The sequence below is a fragment of the Oncorhynchus nerka genome, linkage group LG9a, assembly GCF_034236695.1.
Source record: "Oncorhynchus nerka isolate Pitt River linkage group LG9a, Oner_Uvic_2.0, whole genome shotgun sequence".
Taxonomy (NCBI): domain Eukaryota; kingdom Metazoa; phylum Chordata; class Actinopteri; order Salmoniformes; family Salmonidae; genus Oncorhynchus; species Oncorhynchus nerka.
The window spans coordinates 31,798,727-31,820,759 of NC_088404.1; the positions used below are offsets into that span (position 1 = coordinate 31,798,727).

A 22,033-nucleotide genomic window follows, 5' to 3' on the forward strand; every position below is an offset into this window, starting at 1 on the left:
CAAAAAAATAGAAAGCATATCCAACTGACAATCTCTTAGAAAAAATGAACAACTATTGGAACTAACATTTTAAAAAGAACTGATGTTGGCACAAGATGGAGGGAAAGTTGGAGCATAACTAACGAAATTACAGTTAACGAAAATGTATGATTAATCCAGTATAAACTAATGTATAAAATGTATTGTAAAGGAGACACAATTCACATATTCTACAGCACAACGGCAGAGTCATGTCTCAAATGTAAAACTAATAATTATTGACACAATAGAAAAATTTAATGATTTATTTTTAAATATTGAAATAGCATGGGAGACAGAAAAACGAATTGGTACAATTTAAGGCCAATTGGCAAACAATAATGCAGGCACTATGAATGGAGGTGTGAGCATGCAGGTCTGGGCATATGAGATGTAGTCATTGTTTGTGTGTGTCTGTAAATTGTTGTTCGTATGTATAAGTTTGTATTTGGAATATTTAAAAAAAAGTAAAAATAGTAAGTAGACAAACATTCAGCTAACTTTCCCTGTAGAACATTAGGATACAACGTCACGAGCCATCAACTGTGTCTGTCTATTAGCCTGGCACAGGTAGTCACAGTTAGACAAGGGCGTCAGATGAGGAAGTTAAGGGAGGGACGAATGAATGCATGCAAACAGGCATACTCGCACACACACTGTATCTGAACTTTCATTATATAGAGCATTAACTGCCTTTCTGAAAAATTGCCTTATCTGTTGTTGTGCTCTGATCATTTCAAAGTAATTCAAAATTCAAAAGAAGGTTGTTTCCCCCTAAAAATGGAAAATGTATGGTCCTCAATGTGATTTTCTTATGGACTTTGCTGTCTGCCTTGCAAAATAAACAGCTACTTTTGATGTCCCCAATTCTTTCTCTCTCCTGTCACTGTTGCTTATTCACAGATCGATGGGAGGCATCAGAAGGGATGAGTGAGATGTGAACAAGACATACGTTAAATGTGAGACACAGATATAAACAGACACCAGTCTCTGCCTGTCTCTGGTCATCTCCACAATGACCAGGAGCAACCAGCCAACCAGGAGATGAGGAGTGCAGTCCTGTCCTCTCAGCGTTATGAGATGGGCACATGACGGTGAGACAATCACACAGGAAAACCTCTAAAGGTAGAGAGAGGGGAGAGGGGATGGTGAGAGAGAGGAGAGAGAAGGGGTGGAGACAGAGCAGTTGGTGTGGGTGGGGTAGGGGGACGAGGGGCAAAGGGAGAAGAGGAGGGAGGGGGAAGAGACTGAAAGAGAGAGAGACAGTTGGAGTTAATCAGGCTAGAAGCTTGCTGGTCTTCCAGCTCACATCGCATCATGCATAATTTGAGTCATGTCTCTGTCTGTCTATCTGTCTGATGTTCACCTTCCAAAATTATCCCTCACCCCTCCCTTCCCTTCTCTCTCTGCATAGAGCCGCATAGACTAGATCTTTGCTGACAGGTCCGGGCTGCATGCGTACCTTCTGACTGACTGCTCTTTTTGCCTTTGTGTGGTCTTGTGCATGTGTGTTTGAGTGTTGCGTGTGCAGTCGTGCGTCAGTATTTGTGAGGGGGGATAGCTTCCTCCTGTCTCTCCCTGCCTGGCATCTGAGCGTTTCATCTATGTGGCAGGTCTGTCATATCTTTGTGCCCAACATGCCAACTCAGTGCCAGTCCCGGCCAAGTGGCATTGCCTGACGAGAGCTCGCCGCTCGACTCCTGACGTGCGTGTGTGTGTGTGTGTGATGGGTGCCTCGACACGACAGGGAATATGTTCATACAACTGGCAAACTGGTGCCACCTGACTGAGGCAGACAGAGTGGCACTATAGGGGAGACAGAGGAGACTGAGGATCACTGAGAACTGGGAGAGAGAGACAACTGCTTTAAACTGTGGGCTGCAGAGAGACACAAACACAATGGGGAAGAGTCTTTCTATAGTCTGAAACATATATCAACAATGCACAGAAAAATATGATAAAATGTCACTGTTTCCAAAAATTAACACAGACATTGACTTCCTCCTCTCTCTGGATTTTTAGCAGAGCAGGCAGTCAGATCAGATTCAATAAAAAAAACTAAATTCCAACACGTTTCAACCTAAATACATGACACAGCAAACAACTTACCTCACAACAACCTTCTCATAACTCCCCCAAAAAACATACAGGAATAAGAGTATCGGCTCTGACTCAACATTCCCTGTATATTAACCTTAACCCAAAGCTGAAGGTTATGTCTACAGTAATAGACCCTAACAGTGCATGTCTGATGATGGATTGGTCTAATGCATTCTCCGTGTTGTTGTCATGTCCTAAAGAGGGACCAGAAGGGGATCACCTCACCACTTTAGACTCATAAAGGGGATTAAAAACTCTCACACACATACAAGCACAAACGTAACACATGCACACACACACACGTACATACGTACGTACGCACGCACACACACACGTAACACATGCACACACACACACGTACATACGTACGTACGCACGCACACACAAACGTAACACATGCACACACACACGTACATACGTACGTACGCACGCACACACAAACGTAACACATGCACACACACACGTACGCACGTACGTACGCACACACGACGCACGCACGCACAATGGATTAAACCCACGTCATGAAAGAGAGAGAGGGAGAGAAAGATGGTAAAAGAGAGGGAAAGAGAAAAATGACAGAGAGAGAGAGAAATAACGGTAGACACAGAGAAATAGAGCGAGAGATAGAGAGAGGGAGGGGGTTTTATGTATGTTTCCTGAGCTATATCACTAAGCAGACACTAGCCACTTAAATCTTTAAATACTTCATTCACTTTCGCTCCCCAAAACGAGACAGTCCCCATAGGCCTGTAATGAATAATCATTAGGTAAAGGTCCACAAATTATTGATGTAGATTAAGCAATGATGTTTTTTTGTCTCGCAATTTATTGCTATTAACAAGTAACTTGCAATCCAATAAATGTCAGTGTGCCTTTCAGTTAATTAAAGGCCGGACTGTAATGCAGGGTAGCGTTTATATCTCAATTTCCACAGTCAATTTCCACAGACCGCAATTCACAACCTGGACTTTATTTGAAGGGAACCACAAATAATGGCTGTTAAGATGTCAGGGGATGAACAGGAGATCACATTAATGAAATTAGATAATGTAGAGTGGTGATATATACAGCATTCACACTTGGCATACTCACACTCTGGTGCGGTGCAGGGGTAGGTGCACTCGCATGGATGGATGGACACAAATACACACACAGAGAAATATACACTCAACAACTGCATGCTTCTCTGGTTAGCTCAGCTGCTCATGGGATGGGGGTTGGCTCATATTTATATTTTGTATTGGTTGTATTAGTTGAGCCAATTTTTACATTCAGCATCACTTCGTCAAGGGAAATATATGATTCTTTCTAACAAAGATATCTATATACATATATTTCAGGATGTTGTGTATCCCTGGACATGATCAGAATTAACATTACAGTTTTGAAAACATAGCTTGCCTCAAAAAAAGGGTCTCAAGGCACAACTTATGAGGAGTGTGGGGTAAGTTGAGCCACAGGACAGGGTAAGTTAAGCCACCGACAAATGTCATTACTGAATGAAATATTACCACTTTTTTTTAAACCATGTTTATCTTTATTCCCAAACACAACTCAACACAATCACAATATCTTTTTTGCCTTTTAATCATTTTGAACACATTTAACATAGACCAGGCACTGTTGTTACCTCATATCACAGTGACCATGCCTTCCCACGCCTGGGGAAAAAAACTGTTCAATTTGCTCAACTTTCTATTGGCTCAACCATTGTTCTTACCTTACGCCTTGGCTCAACTTACCCCAAGGATTTTTTTTTGACTATATCAGCCCACACAGCTACAAGGACACACGTTCATGCTAGGTTTAGAACCTCATATTGAAGCGTATAGAGACCCCAACTGATGTATAGAACAATCTTAATAGTGTCTACTTTGGTTTAGATACAAGCATCAATAAATTAATTTTACTTGGTGAAAATCCGTATTTTGGAAGACCTCTTCCTAAATATTTGGTCAAATTATACATTTTGTATAGGAGTGGCTCAATTGACTCCTTTTGGCTCAATTTACCCCACTCTCCCTTATTGTGTGTGTGTGTGTGTACATGTGTGTGTGTGTGTACGTGTGTGTGTGTGTACGTGTGCAGCTGCAGGATGCCATAGCTGGTCCTAAACAGCCAGGTAGCTCAAGCTCCAAGGCTACATTCGGGAGAGCTTGAGCCACTAGGGGCAATGGTGAGAACTATTACCATGAGGAAGGCTTGTGGTTTGCTAGGGTATTGTGGACAGTGATGGAGGATGGGTGCTGAGGGTTGCGTGTTCAATCCCAATGCTAGCCACTTGAAATTGATTTTTTACCCTATCCCAAACAATAACCATTTGAAATGAAAGCCTAAACTTAACTGTTGAGTTGTTTTTGTTTAACCCTTTCCCAAACCTGAACCATTCTGAATGAATGCATAAACGGAAACTTTTAAATTTGACGTTCATTGACAAACGTCGGATTCTAAAGTGAGACTGTGAGAGCTTGTTGGCCTAAATTGGTGACCAGGGAGCATCCTCTCTCTCCTGTGCTCTTCCCTCTACCCCTTCTCCCTCCTCTTCCTTTCTTCTGTGTCCTTTGGGTTCGGCTTTACAGTGTGAGGACCTGTCACCTCATCAGGGAAACTTTCTCTGTCTTGAGAATTTCTAGTCAGTCACACACACACAAACAAACAAACACACAGGCACACCTAATCCTCCCCAGTAACAGGGAGGTGTCACTTGGGGAGGCAGCTGCAGCCGTCTTGGTGACAGCTCTCCTCAAATCAGAAACTCTCGTACAAATGTAGGATCTTAATTTGATCACACTTTTGCTGCTGAGAAATGCACGGCAGGAAATGCAAACATGTAGCATATTTGATTTTTAAAAAGGCTTCTAAAGTTTGTAATTTCCACTTTGAAAATTCAGACTTGGTTTTCCCGAACAAAAAAATGTATCAACGCCTAAAAAAATGCCACATCATACTTCACATGTCCAGTTTCTGCAGGATTATTTTCCTGCTGAAGCTGGCTCAAATTAAGATCCTATATCTGTACCTGTCAACAGCAACCAGGCCCCCAGGCCACTGTCACACACACCAGGGGAGGGGAGAAATGAGGGATGTTTCAGTTTTAGTATGAACAGTGAGGCTGATTTCTGTCCGGACAGTGAGACCCAATTATGAGCAGTGACAGTTTGGCTGTAGTTGGTAATGCAGGTCAAAAAAAAATTGTGTGTGTGTGTGTGTGTGTGTGTGTGTGTGTGTGTGTGTGTGTGTGTGTGTGTGTGTGTGTGTGTGTGTGTGTGTGTGTGTGTGTGTGACAGTGGGATAGAGAGGAGCTGAACTGTTTTACAATGGCAGCTCTAACACTACTTGAGAACACTACTTGAGAGCACCGTAATTGACCAGCATCAGTCATCTCATATGTGTGGGTGGAGGCTCACACTGTCGAGTTCATTGTGAAATGAGAGGGCTGGATGCTAAAAATAATAATACCATGTATCTCTTGTTTCCAAGCACACTGACAGCACATTTTGTTGCTGTTTACATTTAATTGATAAATGTATTGATTACATTAAAAGGGGTCCGTCTGTCTCCCTGTTTACTCTGGAAGCAAGAGGCCCACTGTACGGTGAAATTGGACAAATTTCCAATACCTCAGTCATGTGACAGTGGCTTCCAGTCTGTGTATGAGAGCGGAAGTGAAGTGTTGTCAATATTGGCCCGTGTTGACATTCTCTCCAATCTCCTCAAACACACACAGCCAATACAATGGCAATACCTCGGAATATCTATCTTGTCTTCTCATGTTGTCTCAATGACAAATAGGCTACACTGCATGGGTCGTTCCACGAAAAGATTTCCTTTTGACCCTTTGATATTTTATATAGAAATTGTGCACACAATATTGAATTTTAGAAGCCTGTTATATGAAATTATGTGCCCTTTAATATAGACCACATAAAAAAACAGATTTATTGAACGTTCTATATGAATAAAGACTTGCTAAAGTGACCAGATTCTGCATTTTCACATGTCTCTGTGGGTCCTCTGTGACGTCTAGGAAGATGTTAACCCACTTAACCTCAAAATGTCTCCAAGTTATCACAATCATTGAAAAGCCCTAGTTATCTTGTTGATTTAACAAAGTCATTTCTAAATATTATTATTTATTTCATGTGATTGGGTGATTCATCCAATCGCATGAAATATCTGTTACAGTACCCAACAGGTACCCACTTGGTGGGACGTCCAACACATTGACATTTTGGAGAAAAACAACAACTTGCCTTCATAGTAAAGCACATACATGATTCCAATATGCTGCACAGTCTCACACATTCTGCCTAGAACTAACCTCTCCTTTCATATAGGACAACACTGCCCTCCAGTGTGTCCTCTCCTCAAATCAGAAACCATTTTACATGTCTTAGTAAACTGATGGAGAGAATTGGGTTTGACCAAATACAATGCTGTTTTTCAGAGAACAAGTTAACTACTGACTTTGAGCATGCATATAGAGAAGGGCACTCAACTTGTACTGCACTCAGGTGACAGATGATTGGTTAAAATAAATGGATAATAAGATGATAGTTGGAGCTGTATTGTTACATTTCAGTGCAACCTTTGACGTTATTGATCATAAATTGTTATTGAAGAAACTCACTTGCTATGGCTTTACATGCCATCACATGGTTGGATAGTTATTTATTCAATAGAACCCAGAGAGTGTTCCTCTATGGAAGCTTCTCTAACATCAGATATGTACAGTTTGTGTCCCGTCGGTGTTACTTTTCTCTATTTTTACAAATTATTTTCCACTGGTCTTACACAAAGCTAGATTGACTAAGTATGCGAATGATTCCAATCCACAATCTACATGTCTGCACCCAAAGCCTTTACTGAATGTCACGACTTCTGCCGAATTCGATGCCTCTCCTTGTTCGGCGGTCGACGTCGCCGGTCTTCTAGCCATCGCCGATCCATTTTTCATTTGTTTTGTCTCGTTTTCCCACACACCTGGTTTTCATTTCCCTCATTAGGTGTTTTGTATTTAACCTCTGTTTCCCCCATGTCTTTGTGTGGTATTGTTTATCTGTTTGCATGTATTACAAACTTTAAAAGCCTTTTTAAACCTTGAATAAGCTACAATTTGCATTTCCTGCTGCATTTGTTTATGAAAACAGAGTGATCAAATTAAGACAGCAGATCTGTAACTAGTTGTTAGTATTGACAGCATCCCGTTGCTGTGACGACAGCCTATCCCCGCTCTCCAATCTGAGCTGGACATTTCCTCATTGATCCCTGGCAGGACCTCATTGGCAGCTCTAACTTATTTACGAACCTGTCACTCCCTGCCATCGATCAACATGTCCTTCATCTGAGCCTTAATTATATGCAAAGACAAAAGATTTTCTCATTATTGTGTTTAATCTAATGAAAGCAGCCTGTTCTGGCAGGGGCCAGTTCAGAGGTCCTGGAACTATTGGCCCTGGAGGGCAGCGCTACGAGGCATCGTTTTTAATTAGACAGAGTAATGGGATTCAGACAGAGAGACTCTGATGTCTTTAGAGCTGGAGGTTGGACACGTTGGCATGGAAGGCTGTTTAATAGAAACACACGGTCACAGCATCTAACCTTTATTGACCATGTCTCACAGCTTATCACGGTTCAGCATCAGACTCAAGCATCTATAACCCAAATCTATGCAGGGACCAGAGATGAGCAGTACAGAGAGATGAGCACCAAACCATAAGTGAAGTAGATTTTCATGACATGAAGGGCTCTGGAGCCAGTGTCTGCTGCTAGCCAATCATATTTCACCACTAGGGGGTTCAATTATTTAATGCACCACTATGGAAGAGCTGCCAATTGGGGGGCACTTTGAGTTGTTTAATCTAAATCTCTCCCTCTCTTTTTACACATCTGTCTATTTCACTATATACAATATCTCCCCCTCCCTCTCTTTCCCACTTTTCTTTAGTGCTCTCCAGAGTGATGCACAGTGCTTGACTTGGAATGAAATAGGTGCTAGTACTCATATTGGGTGCCGGTACTGCTTATATTTAGGTGCAGGAGCTCCATAATACTTTTGAGTTCATATTTTATAAGATGAACAGGAGCTCAAGCAGTAAAAAATGTGAGATGCCGGTACTCTGCTCCAGTGAGCTCCTACCCAAGTCAAGCACTGGTGATGCTGATACCTTTATCCAAGAAATATAAATATATAACCATGCAAGGAAAATAAGGCAAAAAAAAATCACTCAGAAGTGAGTGGCTGGGGAGAACATTTCCAAAGGCCATAACTGTGTTTTGACCATAGCCAATAAACTGTATGAGGACACATTTATTTGATTATATTTAACCTGCTGATCCTTAATTTTCCAAAAAGGTTTTGTTTCAGTTTTTCATTAATCATCGTTTAACAGTCGGCAGCCTGCTACTCAGATCTCAAACCCCATATAAAAATATAAAGCATTAAAGTGAGTTTGATAGAGAGATGACAATAAACAGGTTTGTTATGGTCTCAATCGGGCCTGGGCATAATCATGTAGGCCTACATGTGACACTATAGAGGTCTGGATGCCAAATGTTTCACTAATTTCAAAGCCACTGTTAGATGAGAGTTTACTTTTATGTGTTCTGCACATTGAAGGCACAGGCACATTTTCAGTCAATATGAGATGTTAAAACTAACACACCCTGCAATCAATCAATCAAATGTATTTATAAAGCCCTTTTTACATCAGCCGAAGTCACAAAGCGCTGTACAGTAACCCAGCCCAAAACCCCAAACAATGCAGATGTAGAAGCACGGTGGCTAGGAAAAACTCCCTAGAAAGGCCAAAACCTAGGAAGAAACCTAGAGAGGAACCAGGCTATGAGGGGTGGCCAGTCCTCTTCTGGCTGTGCCGGGTGGAGATTATAACAGAACATGGCCAAGATGTTCAAATGTTCATAAATGACCAGCATGGTCAAATAATAATAATCACAGGCAGAACAGTTGAAACTGGAGCAGCAGCATGACCAGGTGGACTGGGGACAGCAATGAGTCATCAGGCCAGATAGTCCTGAGGCATGGTCCTATGGATCAGGTCCTCCGAGAGAAGAGAGAGAGAAAAAAAGAGAGAGAATTAGAGGGAGCATACTTAAATTCACATGAGAAATACTCCAGATATAACAGGCTGAACCTAGCCCCCTGTCACAAACTATTGCAGCATAAATACTGGAGGCTGAGACAGGAGGGGTCGGGAGACACTGTGGCCCTGTCCAACGATACCCCCAGACAGGGCTAAACAGGCAGGATATAACCCCGCCCACTTTCCCAAGGCACAGCCCCCACACGCCTAGAGGGATATCTTCAACCACCAACCTACTACCCTGAGACAAGGCCAAGTAAAGCCCACAAAGACCTCCCCCACGACACAAACCCGAGGGGCGCACCAACCCGGATAGGAAGATCACGTCAGTGACTCAACCCACTCAACTGACGCACCCCTCCTAGGGATGGCATGGAAGAGCACTAGTAAGCCAGTGACTCGGCCCCCGTAATAGGGTTAGAGGCAGAGAATTCCAGTGGAGAGAGGGGAACCAACCAGGCAGAGACAGCAAGGGTGGTTCGTCCCTCCAGTGCATTTCCTTTCACCTTCATACCTCTGGGCCAGACTAGACTCAATCACAGAACCTACTGAAGAGACGAGTCTTCAATAAAGACTTAAAGGTTGAGACCGAGTCTCCGTCTCTCACATAGGTAGGCAGACCATTCCATAAAAATATAGCTCTATAGGAGAAAGCCCTGCATCCAGCTGTTTGCTTAGAAATTCTAGGGACAGTAAGAAGGCCTGCGTCTTGTAACCGTAGCGTACGTGTAGGTATGTATGGCAGGACCAAATCGGAAAGATAAGTAGGAGAAAGCCCATGTAATGCTTTGTAGGTTAGCAGTAAAACCTTGAAATCAGCCCTAGCCTTAACAAGGAAGCCAGTGTAGAGAGTCTAGCACTGGAGTAATATGATAAAAAAATGTGGTTCATCCACAGAGACAAAATTACATCTTTCCGACAGATAAGATCTAAACCAGGCCAGAACTTATCCATGTAGTCCAATTTGGGTTTCCAATCTCTCCAAAAGAATGTGGCGATCGATGGTATCAAAAGCAGCACTAAGGTCTAGGAGCACGAGGACAGATGCAGATCCTTGTTCTGACGCCATTAAAAAGTAATTTTCCACCTTCACAAGTGCAGTCTCAGTTCTATGATGGGGTCTAAAACCAGACTAAAGCGTTTCGTATATGTTGTTTTTCTTCAGGAAGGCAGACTTTTTGTGAGTTTGGTACACATCCAGTGGATAGGGAGCTGTTTATTATATTCAACATAGGAGGGTCAAGCACAGGAAGCAGCTCTTTCAGTAGTTTAGTTGGAACAGGGTCCAGTATGCAGCTTGAAGGTTTGGAGGCCAAGACTATTTTCATCAATGTGTCAAGAGATATAGTATTTAAAAAACTTGAGTGTCTCCCTTGATCCTAGGTCCTGGCACTCAGGACAACTGAGCTTTGGAGAAATACGCATATTTAAAGAGTCCGTAATTTGCTTTCTTATGATCATGATCTTTTCGTCAAAGAAGTTCATGAATTTATCACTGCTGAAGTAAAAGACATCCTCTCTTGGGGAATGCTGCTTTTTAGTTAGCTTTGCGACAGTATAAAAAATACATTTTGGATCGTTCTTATTCTCCTCAATTAAGTTGTAAAAATATGATGATCGAGCAGCAGTGAGGGCTCTTCGATACTGCACGGTACTATCTTTCCAAGCTAGTTGGAAGACTTCCAGTTTGGTGTAACGCCATTTTCAGTTTGTAGCTGCCAGTTGAGGACTTGTGAGGCATCCTTTTCTCAAACTAGACACTAAAGTACTTGTCCTCTTGCTCAGTTGTGCACCGGGGCCTCCCACTCTTTCTATTCTGGTTAGAGACAATTTGTGCTGTTATGTGAAGGGAGTAGTACACAGCGTTGTACGAGATCTTAAATTTCTCGGCAATTTCTCGCATGGAATAGCCTTCATTTCTCAGAACAAGAATAGACTGACAAGTTTCAGAAGAAAGTGCTTTGTTTTGAGCCTGTAATTAAACCCACAAATGCTGATGCTCCAGATACACAACTAGTCTAACTAGTCATCCAGTTTTATTGCTTCTTTAATCGGAACAACAGTTTTCAGCTGTGGTAACATAATTGCAAAAGGGTTTTCTAATGATCAATTAACCTTTTAAAATTATAAACTTGGATTAGTTAACAATGTGACATTGGAACACAGGAGTGATGGTTTCTTATAATGGGCCTCTGTACGCCTATGTAGATATACCATTAAAAATCAGATGCTTCCAGCTACAATAGTCATTTAAAACATTAACAATGTCTACACTCTATTTCTGATCAATTTTATTTTATTTCAAATGCACAAAAAATATGTGCTTTTCTTTCAAAAACAAGGACATTTCTAAGGGACCCCAAAATTTCGATAGTTAGTGTATATCTTTTTTTTTACATTGTTTGCAAACTGATATGTGGCACGTGTTAATGCCAAAGTAACATGCAAAACAGGCAAGCCCCCCATTTTTGCTAAAAATGTGGGGCTCAAAATGACTGGTCGCCAATGGCTGAATTAAATGTAATTTTACAATTTAAGGCTTTGAAAATAAAACGCTTAGTATATGCTCACTGCTCCGTTGACATTTCAGAGATGAGCTTGTTTTTGTGAGAAATCTTCAAAAAAGCACAGTAATGTCGAATAAATATGAAAAGTGTATCCTGAAATATAAAAATATAACATGTCATGTCTCAAAATCGATATCCATTTTACCTATATGAAGAAAGATGACATGTTCAACGGGAAAGTGACCCCGTCAGATAGACAGCAGCCTTAATTATTGCACAGAATCCAGCCTAGTTGATGCGATGCGTTTTTCCAGATGTAACACTTTTTTTTATCTGGCTTCTATTGATTTAGTAACCATAATTCTGTCCATCCTGCACAATGGTGAAAACTCCAATAATCTTTGTACTGAATATGATCGAGACATGGGATTTGGGCCATCCAGGCTGAATCAAATCAGGTGTTGTGTCAGAATTCTCCCCCCTTCTAATTTCCTTAATTTTGTGGCTAGAGTCAAATACTTTCTGTGGCACACATCAGAGTCAAATACTTTCTATAGAACAAACTTCACATAGGCAACCGAATTTAATAAATGTGTGTTATATTAAACATAAAGGTAAGGGCGACATGGGCAGCCGCCCAGTGCGGCATTTGCCGGGGCGGGGGCTGAAGGGGGGGTTCGCCCAGGGTGCTATACAAGCTAGAACTGCCACATTCACTTTGTTTAAAAAAATACAAGTAATATGATTATTGTGGCAGATGTATGTGTGTATATAGCACATTTTATGTTTAGGTTTTCAATATATCACAAACTGTTTCTGCATATTGGTTTATAGTCACACCGAAAACTGCAGACAAAAATGCTTTCTGCTACTAAGATTAGTGAAATGTAGGCAAAACTGACAACGGAGTGAAGGGCAGAAATCTCAGCTGGCAAGCAAGTCACAGCAATGAAGAACCCGAAGGAGGGAATAATTCAGGCACCTGTTGTGATTGGGAGTCCCATAAAACAACGCACAATTTGTCCAGCGTCGTCCGGGTTTGGCCGTGATTGTACATACGATTTTGTTCTTAACGGACTTGCCTAGTTAAATAAAGGTTAAATTAAAAACATTAAATACCCTCCGCCCCCTAAGAAACGAATTGATCTCTTTGAACAAGTTCTGACTGCATTGCATTACAGAAGAAAAAAAATGTTGTCCTTCAATTTTGGTAATCGTAAACAGGTTTATTTTCTGCCACATTGTGAATTTAAAGCCAACCTGCCTGTCAAAATAGCGTCTCCATGGTAACGTAGTCATAGTGAGCACGAGGACAACCAAAGTCAAACAATCAGAGCTCTCAAGTGTTTGGTCCTAGGGAGCACCCAGTGCGGAGAAGACCAGTGCCGAGAAGACAACGAACTACAATACAGGTTGGCCATTTAGATCAGGGGGATTTTTTTTTTATATCAATATTTATCTTGCAACAGCTGGCAATTTGCATAAGCGGGCAATTTGAATACAGCCAGACGCGCAGTCACACGGTCAAGGTGTGGAAGATATTTTGTTTTATCGCCCTTGTCCTATATTAACAACAGTATGGTGGTAGGTCTATGTCGTTATGATGAATTCATATCTGTTCATAGTTTCAGCAATAGTATGCTGTTATAAACTTTTATTTCAGAGAGAGGTCTCAATTATGGGGAAATCGTTATGTCTATAAATTAACGTCGAGGCAGCGGAGACTCATAAATAGTATAATTTATTTATTAATATAAATAACATATAACAGATAAAACTGGGCTATTTTATTGAGTAAAGCAACTAAACAGTCGTCACACTGATTTTGCTCAAAAAAGTAAGACATTTTTTACGCGCAGCTGAGCATATCCCATTATGACATAAATTATGTGCACATCACTATTGCACCACAGTTAGTCTGGAACACCAACCAAACACACAAACGATCTCCAGATACCAGCACTAACTCACCAGCTCTAAAAAGTGAGGCAATTACCCAAATGAAGGCAATCTGCTTTTCACTATCCTAAAAGGGCAGTTTTTAATGAAAACACTATTGGTATGAGCATCCAGCAAGTTTAAATTGACTCTAATTCCATCTGTCCTTGTCCACAGACTAATCATGTCAGGCACTGATGTTTGGGTTGGCTCCTGGAGGCCCCACAAGCCCAGAGGCCCCATTGCTGCACTCTACAGCAGCCCTGGACCCAAGTATGCCCTGCCTGGAGCGACAGGTACAACTAATTTAGTGATTGATTGACTGACTGATTGATTTATTGGTTGATTTGTTATCAACCTTTTGTTTAGTTGGTTGATTTGTTTTTTATTTTGGGGTATAAAAAGACACATGGGCAATCATCTTTTCCTCTTCTTCTTCAGGTCTGAACTACCATGACCCCAGGAAGCTGAAAGCACCGGCGTTCAGTTTTGGGACACGCCATCGCCAATTCAGCTCAGACTGCTCCCCCGGGCCAGGGTACTTGGTTCCCTCCAACATCACCAGGATTGGGCGTGACGGGACCCCTGCATACTCCCTCTACAGCCGCCCCAATGACCCCCAGCTGTTCCAAACCCCCGGACCTGGTCGGTAACACACCCCCTTTCTTTTTTGCTCCATCTGCATGTGTTTTATGTCAGGATGCACAGTGTAATGATACATTCAGACAGAATGTGGTGGTACTCTAACAGTGGATCTAAAATATGACGAACACCTCCTTAACATCTGGAAGATCATCATGCATTGCTTGCTGTTTGGGGTTTTAGGCTAGGTTTCTGTACAGCACTTCGTGACATCAGCTGATGTAAGAAGGGCTTTATAAATACATTTGATTGTTTGATGTTTCAGTAACAAAAAACAAACTGGTCCTCAGACATCAGTGTCATTTCACATTTTCTGGTACATTTACATGTTTCTTTTACAGATAACAACATTTCTATAATTTCTACATCCAACTTAATAAAATGTCAACTTTTCTTTTCAAGAAGTGGAAACCCTCGATTTTTCAAACGACACATCTGTCAAGTTCTAAAGCCCTTAAAAAAAAGTGAACTACCAGTTTGCTTAGACAGAGAAGGTCAATAGGCTAATGTAAGACAACTATTTTAAGATATTTCCAAACCCACAAACGTAAAATCCTATCTTAACTAAGGTGTGATGTCTTATCAACCCTGAGGGCCACCAAGGCCGAAGCCTTATATTTCTTCATCATTAAACAACAATCACCTTTGGAGTCTATTACATCAGAAGGACAACAATATATCCATTATCAGGACAGACCACCTCCATAGAGGAATGTAGCGTGAAGATAAACAAGGCTAGACATTGGCTCAAATGGCAGCCTCTAGCTCAGGTCCACCTGTATGTAAAATGTATGCACGCATGGTTAAGTCGCTTTGGATAAACACACACACTTGCCAGTACACACACACTCACACACAAGCATGCTCAAAACTCACACTGTCTCTCAGAAACTACACACACACATACAGACTCTAGGCTTAATTCTAACTGTCTGTTTGGTGTTTCAGGACGCTACTCCCCTGAGAGGTCAGGGAAGTCTGCATATTACTCTGCCCCTGCCTATTCCCTGTCTGCCAGGAGCAAAGGCTTCCGCAACGACCAGACCCCAGGTAACATCCTCTTCAATAAATCCAACACTGTGGCTTTAAGAGACATGGAATAGAATGTTGGCTGTAGAATTTTAAAATGTGATCGATCAAATATTCAGAGAGCATGTTCGATGAACACTAAAAATGTGATAGGATTGTGGAATAGAATGTTGGTGTATTTACAAAATGTGATTGTTTGTGTCCTCTCTCTCAGGCCCTGCAGCTTACATGCTGCCCTCTGTGTTGGGGCCTGCTACCGTCAACAAAACCTCCGCCCCTAACTTCTCCCTTCGAGGACGCAGCAAGATCGGCAGCTTCCACGAGGACCTGCAGAAGGTAGATCTGACATGTCAAACACAGACTCTTCAAAATTGACATCTCATCTGTCTTCTTTATCGATGATGGACAGATTGAGTTAGGTAGGCCTGTCGTTCATTGTTTTCTTCCCTCACACTTCTTCCCTGTGTGTTTCCATCTGTATGTCAGACTCCTGGCCCAGGGACATACAGAGTGGTGGACCCCTGCACCTACAAACACAAACCCCCCCACTACAGCATGACAGGACGCAACAGCATGCCTGGAGACACCACCAGGAAACCAGGCCCTGGAGCTCACCACCCTGAACAGGCAAGACACCTCATCATAACCATATCACACTTCTATAACTGTGTACTTATACAATAATTAAAATAGTAAAATATCTTATATAAAGTTTGTTTCTACCCTCTGTTGCATGGGTAATGCACTAACTGCCCGTCTTCCGTTCCTAGGTGACCTTCACCAGGATCAAACCTCCAAGCTTCTCTTTCGGAATTCGTCATTCTGAGTTCATTGCTCCGCTTATAGTGGATTTGGCGGAATAGGAACCCTTCCCATTCCTCCATTTACCTCATTCCTTCCCAACATCCCTTTTCTTCATCCCTACCCCCTTATCCCAGCAATAAATTCATCAGTATCAAAATGCTCTGCAGTGAAGAAAGTAGTTAATTGTGCCTTATTGTTCTTATGTATTGCCTATCCTGCATGGAGTACAATGATGCTGGAAGACAAGCTAACCTGCTAACCAAGCTAATCCTTGTTGATGATTAAAAACAAAAGTATATTTTTTTATATGACGGCTATGTTTTATCACATCAATTTGATTTGAATAACTGAGAAAAACACATCGGCTATCACGCACGCTTGAACGTTATGAATACTTATGTGGGAGGAAAGGATTAGGCTTGTACTACACAAACACTACTTCACCTGAGGCCTCCCTTCACATTTTGTGTTACTTGTATGCTGCATGAATGCTATGATTTGGGGAACACTTTTCTTTGGCCCAATACTGTTTTAATTTGCACCACACGAGATTGAGTGTGATATTATGCCAAAGGTTTATGACCACTTTCAGTATTAAAATTATTCTGAAATCCCTAGTATTATATTTTATTGTTCCAATACCAAAGATGTGGTTTGATATAACATTGATCTGACATGATTCTTCTCAAACCATAATGACTTGGCTATGTTCACTCACTTTGATGTTATAACATGTCAAACGTGTACAATTGTGGTGATAAATAACGCTAGTTTTAAATAAATACATTTTCAACGAATATACTTTTTTCTGTCATGGAAAAATAAACATTTGGACAATCTTTGGAAATAGCCCAATATAACCCATTTTCAGGCAATAATAGGAACAGCCTCGTGCAAAAAAAGGGGGCTTTTAAGCGTCTGCGTTGCATAGAAACAGAAATTCTCCGGAGGAAGCTGTTGCTACAAAAACATGAAGATGCAAACTACATCGTTTTGAAAACTAGCGTTTTGCCAACGATAACGTTTTTCTACTTATTTTGCTAGCCTACTGACCGCTAAAGCAGGTTGCTAGATATAGCGTTATATCAGGGACATAGCAATATCCCTGACTGTGTGTTATGTTAGCTACCCTAACAAGTAGCCTGTGCACTGGCTAGGCTAACGTTACTGTAGATAGCTAAACAACGTCGGGTTGAAACCATGCCCGTTTCGACAGCTAGCTAATAAGTTAACTTAGACATCACTTCGAATGGGTTTGGATCATATTTTAAGTGAATGCATGCAAATATGTGTTAGTTAGCTAACGTTAAGCGGTTACTTGCTGTTAATCACAGACTAAGTGAATTCCTTTTGCTAGTTCACTTCTAGCCACGTACTTTACTGTAGCTAGCTAACGTTTGTTTACGTTCTCTAACTAGCTAAGCTGCTGTGAGACGCAGCTCATTTCCCCTTTCTAAAGGTAGAATGGCAGGCGACGCCAGTGGCATTCCTGAACTGGACCAAGATAAATATGATGCCGATGAAGAAGTCAAGATAATCTGCCTTGGCGACAGTGCAGTGGGAAAATCCAAGTAAGTTAGATAGGGAGCATGCCATCTTTTTCTTGTCATTTTGTCACTGCAAATACATCTCAAAGATGCTGAACGTTCTCAGTAAAGGTAACTACATTTTATATCAGCAGTATTGCTTACTGTTTGTGACCCAGGAGAAGATGTTAACAACTGCCTCTTTGTTTTACAGGTTGATGGAGAGGTTTCTGATAGACGGATAGTATCCTTTCTCACACTGGCGCTCTCATCTATAATTTGTGTAATTGGGTTTTGAGTGTTGCATGATCGCAGAAGAAATTCATCAGTCTTTTAGCTTGATGTAGCTGACTAAGTAATGTTAGGTGTTGCCTAAAATTGATAGTATTAAACTGAAAGAAACCCAATGCCTTCTCAATAGTTCATGCAGTAACTGATTTGGCTTGTAGCAGGTTAATCATCCAGTGTGCCGACAGGCCTTTTGACCAGCAATGTGTAGCTACAGTACAGAGGCTTGACAAAGTTGTTTATTCTATTCCTTAACTTGTTTTCCAGTCATCCCCAGCAGCTGTCAACCTATGCCCTGACGCTCTACAAATACACTACCACCATCGATAGCAAGGCTGTATTAGTAGGTATGTTTATCAATTGTTTTCTTATCAAAATGTCTGGTTTAGACTGAAGAGTTGTTAAGGCTATAGTAAACTGATTTGTTAGTGCTGTGAACCATAATCTTGACATTATGTTTTCTGGTTGACTTGCTATCTGTTTGGTTGCCTTCAGCTGTGTTTGTGCTTATGTCTGCCCCAAAGACTTCTGGGATACGGCTGGACAGGAGAGGTTCCAGAGCATGCATCCCTCGTACTACCATAAGGCTCACGCCTGTATCATGGTAAGACTTCACACTAGCTGCTAAGACGACAACATTACTTCAAGGCTCATACTTATGTCATAGCTTGTATCATTAACTGTACTTGTCTTTGTCAGGTGTTTGATGTGCAGAGGAAGATCACTTATAAGAACCTGACCAGCTGGTATACAGGGCTGAGAGAGTACAGGCCTGAGATACCCTGTGTGGTGGTGGCTAATAAGATAGATGGTGAGTCCAGCCACACAGGCTAATTCTAATAATATTTTATTTTTGACTTTTTGTATTTTTACTCTGTTGTTTGCAGCTGATATGAAGGTGACCCAGAGGAACTTTAACTTTGCCAAGAAGCAGGGACTTCCTTTGTACTTTGTATCTGCTGCTGATGGGACCAATGTAGTCAAGGTGAGGATGGACAACATTGTCCTTAAGAGACACACAGTACTCTGTATACTGTATTCCTTTGCTTAGTAAAACAAAAATTTGGAAAAACCTTTTCTGTCTTTCGAAATGTGTCCCAGATGTTCAAAGAATCAATCAAAATGGCAATGTCTTACAAGCAGAACTCTAGTGACTTCATGGATGAAGTAATGCAGGAGCTGGAGGTACAGTACATATTTCCCTCTCTGGATATTTGCTCACTGATCTTATACACTCATATCTTTTGCTGTTTCCATCTCCTTAATTTACTGCAGCTATTTCACTGACAGTTGTTCTGGTTATGTCATTAGAATTAATCTATTTGGTTGAGTTCACATTTAATTGAATAGAAAATGTGAATGGTAACACATATGGTCTGGCGTTTAGGCTCTGCTCTTCAAGGTTGCTCCCACCCAAGGAAATGCTCAGGTAATGAACCTAACAAAGCTAGGGGTAAGGGAGCAGAGTATCTGCCATGCCCTTGATAAACAGAAGAGCAGAACCAGAAGGCAGCAGTTTGCTGAAGTCTATTTGAAAGAAGTGCCATCATGCTGTGTGTTCAATGTCTGATTGATCAGAAACTCAGCTGATACTGTCAGCTTACTAATCTTGTGACTGACTTGGATTCATGCCAGAACCAGCTTCGCTTGATGTATTTGACTGATAGTTGCTCTGGATAAGATTACCTTTAAGTCATTTAGCAGGCTGACTCAGCTAAATTACTTTGCTACAAGCAGCACTGCAGATATTGCGATGAGCAAGATGCATGACTTCTTTTCAGTCACACACAGTATCTGCGCATGTGCACGGGTTTACTTCAAACCTTTGCAACGTGGACCAAAACAGCAGAGAAGCTGAGCCTCGCACTTCAACGCTGTTAGTTGTTGGGGAAATTGACTCACTATGCTGTTTACTTTCTGTATCTACGTCATATCGCCGAGTCTACCTTAATATGTTTTATTGTTCATCCTTGACCTGTAGAACTTTTGAGCTGGAGCAGAAGAAGGAGGAGTCGTTAGAGATGGCTGAGGGACTGAAACCAGAGAGCCCTGAGTCTCTGTCTGTCTGGCTGGATGTTGATACATTACCCTCACATTATTTTTACATTATACTGGCATTGTGTATATGAGAGCTGATTCTGACTGCACCGCAGCTAAGGATGCTGTGGATATGTTATCCTAACTGTTGACATGATACCTCTTTACCATGGGAGAGCTGTGCTCCAGAGTCTGTAACTGATGCTGTGGATATGTTATCCTGACTGTGTTGACATGATACCTCTTAACCATGGGAGAGCTGTGCTCCAGAGTCTGTAACTGATGCTGTGGATATGTTATCCTAACTGTGTTGACATGATACCTCTTTACCATGGGAGAGCTGTGCTCCAGAGTCTGTAACTGATGCTGTGGATATGTTATCCTAACTGTGTTGACATGATACCTCTTTACCATGGGAGAGCTGTGCTCCAGAGTCTGTAACTGATGCTGTGGATATGTTATCCTAACTGTGTTGACATGATACCTCTTTACCATGGGAGAGCTGTGCTCCAGAGTCTGTAACTGATGCTGTGGATATGTTATCCTGACTGTGTTGACATGATACCTCTTTACCATGGGAGAGCTGTGCTCCAGAGTCTAACTGATGCTGTGGATATGTTATCCTAACTGTGTTGACATGATACCTCTTTACCATGGGAGAGCTGTGCTCCAGAGTCTGTAACTGATGCTGTGGATATGTTATCCTAACTGTGTTGACATGATACCTCTTTACCATGGGAGAGCTGTGCTCCAGAGTCTGTAACTGATGCTGTGGATATGTTATCCTAACTGTGTTGACATGATACCTCTTTACCATGGGAGAGCTGTGCTCCAGAGTCTGTAACTGATGCTGTGGATATGTTATCCTAACTGTGTTGACATGATACCTCTTTACCATGGGAGAGCTGTGCTCCAGAGTCTGTAACTGATGCTGTGGATATGTTATCCTAACTGTGTTGACATGATACCTCTTTACCATGGGAGAGCTGTGCTCCAGAGTCTGTAACTGATGCTGTGGATATGTTATCCTAACTGTGTTGACATGATACCTCTTTACCATGGGAGAGCTGTGCTCCAGAGTCTGTAACTGATGTTGTGGATATGTTATATTCACATTATTCTCACATTGTGGACATGTTGTCCTTACATCCTCATGTTTGTATTTTTTGTTTTATTTTCTGCCATGAAAGAGACATGGTTTTATGGAGCTGATGCTGCAGAAAATGTTAACCTATGAGCCATATAATAGTAGTGACCTGTGAGAGCTGGGGCATTCTATTGATGTGAGAACAAACATATTGTAGGATAGATGTTGTGGCAGGCATGGTGAACATGTGCCAAAGTGTGTGACGCAGGCTGTTTGAGGTTAATCTAGAATGTGATGCCTTGTAAAATGTGGGACATGCTCTATACCTATAATCCCTATTCCTGGTATTTTATGATAGCAAAGTGAAACTGTGAATGTGAACTCTGCTGCTTTGTCATCAGCTTTCGCCCTCTTATGCCTTTACCATACGTGGCATGTGTATGGCGATTTGTACAATGTGATCGTGAAGTACATGTATGTAAAGGCTGCTATTGTTGCTCTAAGTGCTACAGTGTAAAGCCAGAGCGTTTTATAGGTCATGCCTTTAATGTATCTTAAACAATGAATGTACCTTGTAACCATTTGATGGCATTAGCGACTGTGTGGTTTTACTCCTCAACACTTGTGACCTGGCTGCATCAGTAAAAAGACTGCATCAATGTCACCAATAATGAATTCCAGTGCAGTTACTGATATAGTTATCAATGTACAGGTTAGATATACACTGAGTGTATATCTCACCTCCCACCCCTTTTGCTCCCTTAACAGCCTCAAATCATCGGGGCGTGGACAGTACAAAGTGTCGAAAGCATTACACAGAGATGCTGGCCAATGTTGACTCCAATGCTTCCCACAGTTGTGTCAAGTTGGCTGGATGTCTTTTTGGGTGGTGGACCATTGATTCACACGGGAAACTGTTGAGTGTGAAAAAAACAGCAGCATTGCAGTTCTTGA

General features: G+C 41.6%; 2 protein-coding genes across 4 annotated transcripts; both read left to right on the plus strand.

The window, feature by feature from the left end:
- Nucleotides 1-12,718: 12,718 nt before the first annotated feature.
- On the plus strand, nt 12,719-16,938 carry cimap1b (ciliary microtubule associated protein 1B). Of its 2 annotated transcripts, none has more exons than XM_029668932.2 (7): nt 12,719-13,140; nt 13,844-13,962; nt 14,108-14,311; nt 15,257-15,358; nt 15,552-15,673; nt 15,824-15,964; nt 16,108-16,938. In XM_029668932.2, the coding sequence occupies exons 2-7, from the start codon at nt 13,851-13,853 to the stop codon at nt 16,198-16,200; spliced, it is 774 nt and encodes a 257-aa protein (XP_029524792.1). In that variant the 5' UTR covers nt 12,719-13,140; nt 13,844-13,850; the 3' UTR covers nt 16,201-16,938. The 2 variants fall into 2 exon arrangements, with proteins under 2 accessions (XP_029524792.1, XP_029524794.1); XM_029668934.2 differs by lacking the exon at nt 12,719-13,140 and adding an exon at nt 13,212-13,312.
- Nucleotides 16,939-17,055: 117 nt separating this feature from the next.
- Nucleotides 17,056-20,029, plus strand: rabl2 (RAB, member of RAS oncogene family-like 2). Of its 2 annotated transcripts, XM_029667905.2 has the most exons (9): nt 17,056-17,712; nt 17,882-17,911; nt 18,223-18,302; nt 18,480-18,559; nt 18,655-18,766; nt 18,843-18,940; nt 19,057-19,140; nt 19,343-19,384; nt 19,937-20,029. In XM_029667905.2, the coding sequence occupies exons 1-9, from the start codon at nt 17,606-17,608 to the stop codon at nt 19,943-19,945; spliced, it is 642 nt and encodes a 213-aa protein (XP_029523765.1). In that variant the 5' UTR covers nt 17,056-17,605; the 3' UTR covers nt 19,946-20,029. The 2 variants fall into 2 exon arrangements, with proteins under 2 accessions (XP_029523765.1, XP_029523766.1); XM_029667906.2 differs by lacking the exon at nt 19,343-19,384.
- The last annotated feature ends 2,004 nt before the right edge of the window (nt 20,030-22,033 follow it).